Here is a 12,056-nt window from a genome sequence, read left to right as displayed (position 1 = left end):
GGGTAAGGCCTTGCACCGGCCACTGGGTCAGGATAAAGGGACAATTCTGTTCCCTTCCACTGGGGGTAGTATGTGCCTCAGAAAAGACACCAGACAGAATCTAGTCCTGCTGCCCTTACCCCAGCCCCGTCTGGCCCCCCTCTGTGGGGCTATTTCAGGGGTGCTCACTGATGACTGCTGTCCTGCCTCCCACATGGCTGAAGGAGGGATTTCAGGACCATGGAAGGTACCGCTGAGTGCTCCAGAGAATCTCTCTAAAGCTGACTGTGGCTTAGCCGCCATCATTTGGCCACAGACTTGTAGACACTAAAAGCCAAAATGGCCCTTGAGAGGGTGTGGCATCGTGGAAGGAGCAGGCCTTCAGGTCTGCCAGTCTGGGCCTCAGTCATGGCTGCATCACATACTCACTTTGTGATCTTCCGCAGATTTCTCCGTTATGAGCTGGGTGCCACCGCCTTAGCAGGTTGGTTGTGTAAGGAGTAGGAAATCCGCACCTGTAGTTCCTGGTGGCTGCTCTCACCATGTGCATCGTCTGCTCTGACACCCACCCCAACTCCATGGTGGAGGAGGGAGGCCCAGGGACCAGCACGGTTTTACTTACCCAGCAGTCGGGGTCTGACTTGGTGCTCTGGACCCCAGTCCAGGGCTCCGCACACTCCTTTTTTACTCTGCCTTGGAGGTGGAGATGGGCTCTGAGGGCAGGGCGGGCAGGCAGCTTCCTGAGGTACTCAGGTTTGCCCAGGAAGAACACGGGCCATCTGTCACTTTCGTGGAGCAGATAGTCACCTGGATGGCCCCCTTTGAGAAATGGGGCTAGTAGAAAGCTACCGTTAGTGCTGAAGGTCTGCTGGGGCCAGGGGTCGGGGATGGGATGCTGAGTGGGATCTCACCACAGGTGGGCCAGGAGCCAGTCTGGGTAGACAGGGTCATGGGGTTCATCTGGACACTGGCCTGTAGCCACCAGGCTTTTCTAAAATGCTCCTCCTCAATCCAAGCAAAGCGTCCCAGTTACCAAATGGCCACCGTGTGCCAGTGGTCATTGTGTTTTGGTCTGGCTTTCTTAGCACAGTGACCAGAGTCACAGTCCTGGAAGTGTATGGGCACGTGGAATTCCTCAGTGGCTGCCTGTCAGGGAGTAGCAGCGTTGCCTTTACAACAATTGCGGCCTTGGTATAGGTATCGTGTTTGTTTCCACTTTTTAGATAAAGGAATTGATACTCAGAAGTGATGGGATTCGTTCACACAGGAGAGCCAGAGTTAAACCCCAGGTCCCCTCATTCCAGCTTCACCCCCTCAGCTGCACCAGGTCCCCTCCCCTCATAACTGTCACCTGGGAGTGCAGCTGTGGCTCCCTCAGGCTTCTGAGTCTTTGCAGCCCCAGGCTAGTGACCATGAGCCTGTGTTCAGACTGAAGTCCCTCTGGTCTTGAAGGCTGGGATGAGCAGCTCCATGGTGATCTTCGGTGAAATGAGGAGCTGCTGTTGGAGTCGCTTTCTCAAGGGCTGTGTTGGGCTCCCTGGTGCCCTCCTCTGCTCCTGGGCTCCCTGGTGCCTTCCTCTGCTCCCGGGTGCCCTCATCTGCTCCCGGGCTCCCTGGTGCTTTCCTCTGCTCCTGGGTACCCTCCTCTGCTCCCGGGCTCCCTGGGCCCCTCCTCTGCTCCCTCGGGAGCGCTGCTTCATTTCTCATGGTTCTGCTGCTGCCACTGCCACCTTGAAAACCCCAGGCTGTGCTGATTTTCTCTCACTAATTGCGGGGCAGGGCGGGGGGTTCTGGCGTAGGACTTCTCCGCCCTCCCAGCTTCATGCGCATGTGTGCACAGAGGAGGCGTGGGGGTAGCCTGGGGACCCCCAGCCACACATGGGGCCGTCGGGATGCACTTCTTGCTGCATCTTGGCCTCTTGTTGGAATCCCTCACTTGGGAACCTAGTGGCATAGGACTGAGATCTCATAGTCCGTAGAGATAAGTGTCAGGAGGCTTTCGGGTGTATCTCCACCCAACTGCCGGAGTTTATTTTGCCCCAGTTAAACTAAAAGTGAAGATAGGACCTAGATTTGAGAGGCAGGTACCTTGGCCTTCAGAATGAGTGTAGACTTTTTGCTTGGAATTCAAGACCATTGAGGAGCTGCCCCCGCTGGACCTCTCTGCTTACATTCCCAGCATCCTCTAGTTACCAGCCCTCGCCCTCAGCCAACCTGTCTGGGGTGGGGAGGGGGGGCTGTTGGGGCGGTCGACATGCACGTAGTACTCACACACACAGGAACCCAGTACACGTGTGACTCTTCAGACTGACTTCTGGCTGGGGTTTTCCTGCAAGAATAATGAAAGTTAAGTAGATAATGCTGCCAGGACGTGCTTCTGTTCAGTTTGTCTTAGCAGTTGCTTTTCATTCTTTTGGACACCCTCTGGGAGAGCCTGGGTCTGGTTTCCTGACTGACTGGGCACAGGCGTGTGGTGTGGCTGCGGCACAGTTGTGGCTCCTGCAAGCTGTGACAGGGCTCTCAGCCTGCCCCTGGTCTGCCCCGCTAGGGCTCCTGGGTAGGACTGGGCCACAAAGGGTGGGCTTGGCTGAGGCTGGCTGGGCAGAGCTCTGGGGCATTTGCCGCTGGCCAAGGCCTCTCTTCCTTTGCAGCTAACTTTCCTCATCTTGAACTCTCCTAACATTTTCTCCTGGCAGCTTGGACCTGTCCCTTGTCTTCTTCCCTCTCTGGCATCACCATCTCCAGTTTGTACTCCTGGGACACCGCCTCTCTTCTTCTCTCTCCTAGGAGGGGCTCCAAAGCCAGAGCCAGAGCAGGTGGTAAAAAGCTACACCGAAGAGCTGAAAGCTCCCCCAGATGAGGTACGTGTCATGGAAAGAAGGGCCCTCTCTGTAGCTACAGAGGACACCAGCCTCTTTTCTGACTGAGGGTTCTTCTCAAGGTCCCCCTGGGGGCTGGGGGCCACACACCAGCACTTCGCTTACTCTCCCTGCACCCCAGAGGTAGACTACTGAGTCGGGCAGGCATGGCTCCTGAGACCTGTATTCCAGCCGTAGCTTTGCCACTGGCAAGCTGTGGTCCTGAGCAAAGCCCTTCCCCTTGGTGTGGGGCTTGTATAACCCCCTCCTGGTGCCATCCTGGGGACCTAGGGCCTGAAGACAAGAGAAAGGGGATTCTCCCCACCCCCTGCAGGGGGACACTTCTGTACAAGCACATGGGTATGTCCAGAGCACCAGTCCTACCCCCTTGGGCTGTTGGGAAGAGCCGGTCAAGGTTCCTGTAATCAATAAAAAAAATAGTGCCTGCCAAACCAGTTACAGCTTCAGTAGAACCCCAGCCTCTCTCTACCGAGCCCCACTTTGAGCTACAGCAGCACTGGTACCCAGTTGGAATGGAGAGTCCTGGAGAGTTGGTAGGACCATGGGTTCAAGGTCATTCAGGCCAGTAGAGAACCTAGGACTCTTATGCTGGCCTCTTTCCCCTGCAAGCCAAGTAAATGAGAGAAGTCAAGCCTGGTTAGTAAAGGTTTGAACAGAAACCTGTAACCTTCCTCGAATGTCCTGCCCCCCACCCCCCAGTCCTATCTGTCCTTCCGCTGCACAGCTCTCGTCTGTCCTCTTCCTCCCCTGCCTTTGCCCCTGTGCTCATGAGGCACAACTGAGCTGTTATGCCTCCAGCCCCTCGACACAGCCAACACAAGATATGGTCATGGTACTTCTCTCTGCCTCAGACCCTCAGCGGGGCCTGTGGCTTACAAGATAAAGCCCAACTCCTGAGCATGGCAGCCAGAAGAACCTTCCAGGATCTTGTTCTCTCTTACCTCTTGTCTCATTTCTTATACCTCAGTGCACCTGCCACGTTTAGGTGCCACCCCCACCCACTGTTTGCTCTTCCAGCTACTGAACTTCCAAATACTCTGTTCCCTCTGCCTAGAATGCCTGACTCGGTGCTTGTCTACCTACAGGTTTACCTTCTTCCCCTGTAAAAGGGCCTCTGTCTTGTGGAGCCTGCTCTGCTCTTTTCTCCGTGTTTGCCTATTCCCACTGCTGTTCCAGCCCTGCTTTTTTATTGTACCACCCACCCAGCAGGCTGTGCCAGCTGTTGTCTGTTCTGCTGTGGTGAACCTTTTGAGGGCACAGATCCTGGGGGACTCATCAGTGTTGCCAGCCCCTGGAACCAGCGACTGTTCACTGTAATTCAGGCATTTTAGCACACGGAGGCCTCTTCCTATGAAGTAGGCCATTGGCAAGCATGCCCTGTGTTGGTCTCCCTTTAGGACTGCATCATCTGTATGGAGAAACTGTCTGCCGTGTCTGGGTACAGCGATGTGACTGACAGCAAAACCATTGGGCCTGTGGCTGTGGGCCGCCTCGACAAGTGCAGCCATGCCTTCCACCTGCTCTGCCTGCTGGCCATGTACTGCAATGGGAACAAGGTGCCCAAACGGCCGGCCGGGGCGGGGGACAGGGAGGAGGGGAACCTACTCATAGCCCCTGCCTTCAGGCACGGGCACCTCCTAGAGGGCCCCGGGCATGCCGGGAGGCAGTCCTGTGATGTCTGTGTGGCCTTGCCCTGCAAGAGAGGGTGTGTCAGCCACTGGGAGGGCTGTGGGTGGGTAAGGGTGGGATCACCAAGGCAGTCATGGGCAAAGAGCTGGCTTGAAAACCCTTTACTAGGCCCAGCTGTCTTTCCTCAGCCTGTCCCAGTTGTCAGGAACAGGGACCAGCTGGGCTGCTTACTCCCACCCTCTAGATTCCAGGCCACTCTAAGCAGCAAAGCACCATCCTGGCCTCTGCCACCTACTGATTACCTGCAACAGGTGTTTCCTATACATAGTCTCACACGAGCCTGACAGCTTCCCTCTGAAGCAGACACTGGCCTGATGAGGAAACCAGCTCTGAAAGGGGAACGTGCCCAGGGGGAGCCGGGATGTCCCATACAGTGAACTCAGCCCCACGCTGTTCCACACGGATGGAGTCCATTCAAGCCCTCAGTAGCTGGCACCTGCCTGCTTTTCCTTTAGTGGAATTGAGCCGGAATGGACAGAGGTTGGGGAGACAAGGAGAACCAAGTCATGCGACAGTGCTCCTGGCCAGGTGTAGCCCCTCTGCAGTGTCCCAGTGCTGTCCTGTACCAGCCAGGGTGCCTCATTGACAAGAGATCCATCACAGGGTTTTCTGTTTGATTTTAAACTCATTAGACTGTGGAGGCATTTGCTCAAACCTAATTTTCCTACCTGATACCTTACCCTTTTACTGAGAATTGCATAGTGAGTTTTTGGTGAAAAGCCTATCTTTACAAGGAAGCTGTGGAAAGTGGCATTTCTGTGAGGGGAGGCCTGCCAGGAAGTTGCTGATGGACTCTGGCCGACCTGTTCCCTGGTTGGCGTCGTACCCCCAACGAGAGTGTGACTACCCAGTACTCTCAGAGCCCGGCAGCTCAGTCTGTTGCCATCTGCCTTGTTTATTCAGGACGGAAGCTTGCAATGTCCTTCCTGCAAAACCATCTATGGAGAGAAAACTGGGACCCAACCCCGGGGGAAGATGGAGGTGTTCAAGTTCCAGGCATCCCTCCCTGGCCATGAGGACTGCGGGACGATCCTTATAGTTTACAACATTCCTCACGGCATCCAGGTAAGGGCAACGCCAACACAAGAGGAGCCTCCTTGGGCCCCTCTAGAATTGGTCCCTCCCAGTTCCTCCTCCTCCCATGCCCTCACCCAGCAGTCTACCCCCTGGATTTGCTGTGAGGAGCCCCATGTGCCCAGGCTCAGGCTCCCAGTTCCCTGTCAGCCTGGGCAAGGAGGTGATAGTACTTGGGATAGGGGCAAGCTCGTAGGGAGTGTGGAAGCAGAGGTGGCACTAGTCCTTTCCTGAGCCAGGGAAGGCTTCCTGGAGGAGGAGACTTGTATTGGGCAGAAGCCCAAGCAGATGAGCAGTAAGAATGCTGCGTTGAGTGGCTGGGTAACTGGGGAGCCCATGGGCGTGGTGGGCATTGAGGGATCCTCCCAGATGGCAGCGCATGGGATAAGGATATGCCAGCAGCAGGGGCTGGCAGGACCTCTGGTTACTTTGTTTTTACCCCCTTGAATTTTAATTATTTTGTTATCGTTGTTGAGAATATACACAGCAAAGCACACACCACTTCAACAATTTCCGCGTGTATAATTCTGTATCATTGATTGTGTTCTTCAAGCCGTGCAGCCATTCTCCCCTGCCTTTCCTGAGTTGTTCCTCCCTCATTAACATGAACTCACTGCCCCCTAAGGTTCCTGTCTAACCTTTCCAGTTGCTGTTGTCAGTTTGATTCCATATAGATAGTTCTTAAAGGAGCATAATGCTTAAGGCAAACATTTTTTTTTTTACTAGTTAAGCTAAACTATTGGTTGGTTTTAAGATTACTTCAGGGGATATCTTCAGTTTAAGATTTAAAGATTATCTCAGGGCAGTCGTTTCAGGGTTTCATCCACCCTCCATGGCTCCGTAAAGTTTAGAGTCCATGAGAATTTGAAACTCTGTTCTGCATTTCCCCCTTTTGATCAGAATTCTACTATCATATAGAAACCCAATTGATTTTTATTTGTCAACCTTGTACCCTGTAACTTTGCTAATTTCCTGTATTAGCTCTAGAAGTTTTCTAATGGACTGTTCGGGATTTTCTATATATAGGATCCTGTCATCTGCAAATAGAGGTAATCTTCTTTTCCAATCTGGGTACCTTTTCTTTCCTTTCCTTGTCTTATTGCTCTGGCTAGGACTTCAAATACAATATTGAATGGAAGTGGTGAGAGTGGGCACCCTTGTCTTGTACCCAGTTTCAAGGGGAAAGCTCTGTCTTTTTCCATTAAGTGTAACGTTGGCTGTTGGCTTTTCATATATGACCTGAATCTCATTGAGGAGTCACCCTTCTGTTTCAGTCTTCTTCAGGATTTTCATCAAGAAAGGGTGTTGGATTTTATCAAATGATTTTTCTGCATCCATAGAGATGGTCAGGTGATTCTTTTTCTTTGTTCTATTGATGTGGTGTATTGATTGATTTTCTAATGTTGAACCATCCTAGCATTCCTGAAATCAATACCACTTGGTCATAGCTTATGATTCCATTAATATACTGTTGGATCCTGTTTGCTCGTATTTTATTGAGGATTTTCCATCTATATTCATAAGAGATATTGGCCTGTGGATTTCTTGTGGTGTCTTTGTTTGGTTTGAGTATCATGGTTATGTTTGCTTCACAGAATGAATTAGGGGAGTGTTCCTTCTCTGTTTTTTGGAAGAGTTTAAACAGTATTGGTGCCAGTTGTCTAAATGATTGGTAGAATTCCCCAGTGAAGCCATCTAGTCCAGGACTTTCTTTGGTTGGGAGGTTTTTGATCACTGATTCAATCTCTTCACTCGTTATGGGTCTGTGGAGACTTTCTGTTTCCTCTTGAGTCACTTTGGGTAGATTGTGTGCTTCTAAGAATTTGTCCACTATGTCTAGGTTAACCAGTTTGATGCCATAACGTTGTTCATAATATTCTGTCATAATTCTCTATTTCTCTCGAGTCCGTTGTAATGTCTCCTGTTTCATTTTTTATTTTGGTTACTTGTGTCAATTCTCTTATCTTTCTAGCTAAAGGTTTGTCAATTTTATTAATCTTTTCAAAGAACAAACTTCTGGTTTTATCGATTTGCTCTATTGTTTTTCTGTTTTCTGTTTTATTTATTTCTGCTCTGATCTTTATTTCATTTCTTCTGGTAGGTTTAGGCTTAGTTGGCTCTTCTCTTTCTAGTTCCTGGAGTTGCTGAGTTAGGCTGTTAACTTGAGATCTTTTTTTTCATGTAGGCATTTATTGCTGTAAGTTTCCCTCCGAGCACTGCTTCTGCTGCATCCCATTAAGTTTTGATATGTTGTACTTTGATTTTCATTTGACTCTGAGAAATTTGTGCTTTCTTCCTTGATCCATTAGTGTGTTTAGTTTCCATATTTGTGTCTTTTTTATTTTCTTTTATTGATTTCTAGCTTCACTCTGTTTTCAGAGAAGATACTTTGTATGATTTCAATCTTTTTAAATTTATCAGGACTTGCTCTGTGACCTAAAATGTGATATATCCTAGAGAATGAGCCATGTGCACTGAAGTAAGAATGTGTATCATGCTGTTTTTGAGTGGAGTGCTCTATATATGTCTATTAAGTCTAGTTGGTTTGTAGTGTCATTGAAGTCCTCCATTTCCTTGTGGATCTTCTCTCAGCGAGTTCTGTCCAGTACTGAAAGTGGTTTATTGAAGTCTCCAGCTATTATTGTTGTAGTATCCATCTCTCCCTTCAATTCTCTCAGTGTTTACTTTATATATTTGAGTGCCCCAATGTTGGGTGCATATATGTTTATGAGTATTAAATTTTCTTGATTAATTGACCCTTTTATCACTATATAATGTCCCTGTTTCTCTTTTGACAGATTTTGTCTTAAAGGCCACTTTGTCTGATACTAAGATTGCCACCCCAGCTCTCTTGTGGTTATTTACATGGAATATTTTTTTCCATCCTTTCAACCTATTTGTGCCCTTGGGTTTGTTTCTTGTAAACAGTATGTTGTTGGATCATGTTTTTTTAATCCGTTCTGCCACTCTCTGCCTTTTGATTGGAGCATATAGTCCGTTTATATTCACTGTAACTGTTGATAAGTGACTTACTTCTGCCATTTTGTTATTTGTGTGCCTTAAGCCTTCTCTGTGTTTTTTCTTTTAGTACTGCTTGCTTTTGTGTTTTGTTGATTTATTGTAGTGAGCCTTTTTGGTTCCTTCTTTCCTTTTATGTATTTTTTTTAAAAATACAGTTTTCTTAGTGGTTACCAAAGTATTGCATTTATAACATTCTAGGGTAAGTTGGCACCAACTTAACCTCAGTAACATCCAAAAAGCTCTATATACCATTTCTTCCTCTGCCCCTTTTCTTTTTGCTATCACTAATTATATCTTTATGTTTCACGTAACATAATTCTATCCTTGCCTTTTATATATTTGTTACTAAGAAATCATGAAGGACAAAACATTTAGAATTATCAAGCATGAATTCCTTATTACTACCACTTGTCCATGCATTTCCATTTATTAGGGATCATCCTTTTTATGTATAGCTTTGAATTATTTTCTAGTGTCTTTTCTTTTCCATCTGCAGAACTCTTATTAGTATTTTTTGTAGGGCTGTTCTGGTGGATATGAACCTTCTCAGCTTCTGTTTGGGAATGTTTTAATTTCACCTTCATTCTTGAAGGATAGTTTCACTGGGTATAGTATTCTTAGTTGATAGTTTTTTCTTTCAGTGTTTTAAATATGTTATTCCATTGCCTTCTGGCCTCCAGCATTTCTGAGGAAAAATTGGCATTTAATCTTAATGGGAGTCTTTTGTATGTGACTGTTTGCTTTTCTTTCACTGCTTTCAGAATTTTCTTTTTATCTTTAATTTTTGAGAGCCTAGCTGTGATGTGTCTTGGTAGCTATGATGTATCTTGGTGTAGATCTCTTTGGGTTTATCCTGCTTGGGGTTCCTTGAGCTTCTTGGATTTATAGATTCATTTTCTTTGTTAGATTGGGGAAATTTTCTGTCATTATTTATTCAAATATTCTTTCTGTCCCGTTCTCTCATCTCCTAGAAATTCCCGTGATGTGTATATTAGGTCTTTTGTTTTTGTCTCTTAATTCCATTGAACTGTGTGCTCAGCCTTCTTAGCCTCCATTCTTGTTGCTGTTCAGCGTCTGTAATTTTAACTGTCTTATCCTCTAATTTGCTGATTCATTCTTCTGCCCATTTAAATCTGTTGGCAAGTCCTTCTGTTGTGTTTCTCATTTCAGTTATTGCTCCTTCCAGTTGCAGTATCTCCTTTTTTTAGATCCTCGTTTTGTTCTTGAGTTGTTTTTGTTATCTTAGCTCTTTCTCTGTTTTTCTTTAGTTATTTAGTTATGTTTAATGTTGTATGATATTCGTTATTTGGTCATTCTTAGATGCACTTTCACTCTTTGTCTTGTTCATTTGAATGGGCCATTGTTTCTTTGTTCTCTGTGTGTCTTGTGATTTTTTTTGTTGCGGCATTGGGATTTTCGAGGGTATTAATTTTCTCAGTTTTCCCCAGTGTTTGGTGTTTTCTTTCCAACACTGCTTTATCTCCAAGAAACTCTTAGGTGGGTAGAGCCTTTGGCTTTTGCTTATTGTTTCCTCTCCCTATCTGTGATAGCTCCTTCTCCCTCCCTGGTTTAACTGGGATTTGAAAGTTCCAGATCTCGTTTTTCAACTTGCAGTGTTTCCCAAACACACCAGACAATACACTGTGGTCAGTCTGTTCACCAGGAGGCGCAGTTCCAACTTTCTGGTTATTACTTTCTTCCGTTCTCTGTTTCTGCAGTGATGTTTTTAGTCAGAAAACCCACACCCAATGATCCCAGTTTGGGCCTGGGTGTTGCCTTCCAGTTTTGCTCCAGGTTTCCTTCCCTGCACTGTGGGTGCTGCTTATAACTGAGCTGGCATTCAGAGGAAGCATAGGCAGACTTTCCTTTCCTTCATTTCAGGAGAAGAAGGGGCTGGCACTCCCCAGAAGGACCTCCGTGAGATCTGTCTTGTTGATTTCAGAGCCCCAGTGGCCCTGTGGTGGTTGGGGGGAGCGTTCTCCACTTAGGCGACCCACCTCCTGACTCTCCACTGTAGGGAACCTTCTGTAGGAGTTTGCATCAGTCCAGCAGCCAACAGTTACTGGTTGGGGGAGGGGTAGTCACTCTTAGTGGACCTCTGGGGAGGTCTGCCTTGTTGGTATTAGAGCCCCCCTCCCCCTCACTGGAGTATGTTGGCTGTGGGTATAGCTTTACTCAGATGTCTGCTTCTTAGCACACAGCAGCCTCAGTGAGCAGTCCTCAGTGCTGACTGTCAGGAGGAGCAGACAGACCTGAACTGATCCCCAGGGAGGGCTGACCTGTTGGTTTTAGAGGCCTGAGTTATAGGGTGCTCAGGGAGGCCAATAGAGTGTTCATTATGGGAGCAGACTCCACTTTATGGGCTTTCTGTAGCAGTTCACAGTAGGCTTGCAGCCAACAGTGTCTGAGTGGGGGAGGTGCTGGTACACTCCAAATGGACTCTCAAGAAGGTCTGCCTTGTTCCTATCAGACCCCTCCGCTGGAGTGTGTTGGCTGAGGGTATAGCCGCCACTGAAGATGCCTGCTTCTTAGCATACAGCAGCCTCAGTCAGCAGTTCTCAGCACTGTCTTGAAAGAGGCAGCAGACAGACCAGAACTGACTCCCCGGGAGGTCTGTCCCGTTGGTTTCAGATGTCAGAGCTATGGGGTGCACAGGGAGGCAGGTAGCGTGTTGACTATGAGACTCCACGGAATGGGCCTCCTGTAGCAGTTTGCAGTAGGCTTACAAAGGATAGTGCCTGGGTTGGGGAGGTGCTGGCAAGCTCCAAACGGACCCCTGGGGAGGTCTGCCTTGTTCATTTTAGGGCAGAAGCTTGTGGTTCTGTCTCTCTACAAGCAGGGGCTATGGTCGTTAGGGAAGCAGGCTCTTTTTCTGGGGCCGCTACTTCAGTTCACAGCGGCTGGCAGCCCGCAGGGCTGGGGAAGGGGCAGGGATGGGAGAAATGATTTTCCTACTGTATGCAACTGGTTGCTTTGTTGACTCTTGCCTATATGCAGTTCCCTACTGCTTTCCTCTGCTCCCTGATTCAGAGTTCCTCAAAACTGAGCATGACTTTTTTCTTGTATTTGTGAGGTAGGGTCAGAATGATGGTTTTTTTATATCGCCATCTTCCCCAGGATCAGGACCTCTGTTCTTGACAGACAGGCCCAGACCCAGGCCTGTGTTAGGAGTGGTAAGGCGGGATCTTGGATGTCAGGAACAAGACAGAAGCCCAAACGCCCAACCCCAGTGGAGACCCAGACAGGAGCATTGGCCCTGTAGATGCCCTGCATTAGGCCAGGGTTGATCTGAGACTCTGGGACAGGGTGGGAAGACATGGGGCTATGGGGACTTGGAGCCAAGTGGGGCCAGTCTACAGCAGGTGGGGTTTTTGTTTACCTGGTCTGTTTAATCAACATGCTTTCCCCCTTTTC

At 48.5% G+C, this 12,056-nt stretch overlaps 1 protein-coding gene across 6 annotated transcripts in view; it reads left to right on the top strand.

The window, feature by feature from the left end:
- Positions 1-12,056, top strand: part of DTX2 (deltex E3 ubiquitin ligase 2) — a 50,156-nt gene that overhangs the window by 31,256 nt on the left and 6,844 nt on the right. For all 6 annotated transcript variants that reach the window (XM_023555871.2, XM_010596237.3, XM_023555870.2 and 3 more), the window contains 3 exons: positions 2,767-2,840; positions 4,256-4,414; positions 5,451-5,612. In XM_023555871.2, the coding sequence (XP_023411639.1) occupies positions 2,767-2,840; positions 4,256-4,414; positions 5,451-5,612 (395 nt within the window). The remainder of the gene's footprint in view (positions 1-2,766; positions 2,841-4,255; positions 4,415-5,450; positions 5,613-12,056) is intronic.

The sequence above is a fragment of the Loxodonta africana genome, chromosome 12, assembly GCF_030014295.1.
Source record: "Loxodonta africana isolate mLoxAfr1 chromosome 12, mLoxAfr1.hap2, whole genome shotgun sequence".
Classification (NCBI taxonomy): Eukaryota; Metazoa; Chordata; class Mammalia; order Proboscidea; family Elephantidae; genus Loxodonta; species Loxodonta africana.
Note: the sequence above shows the minus strand (reverse complement) of the source record. Positions and strands in the feature narration are given on the sequence as shown.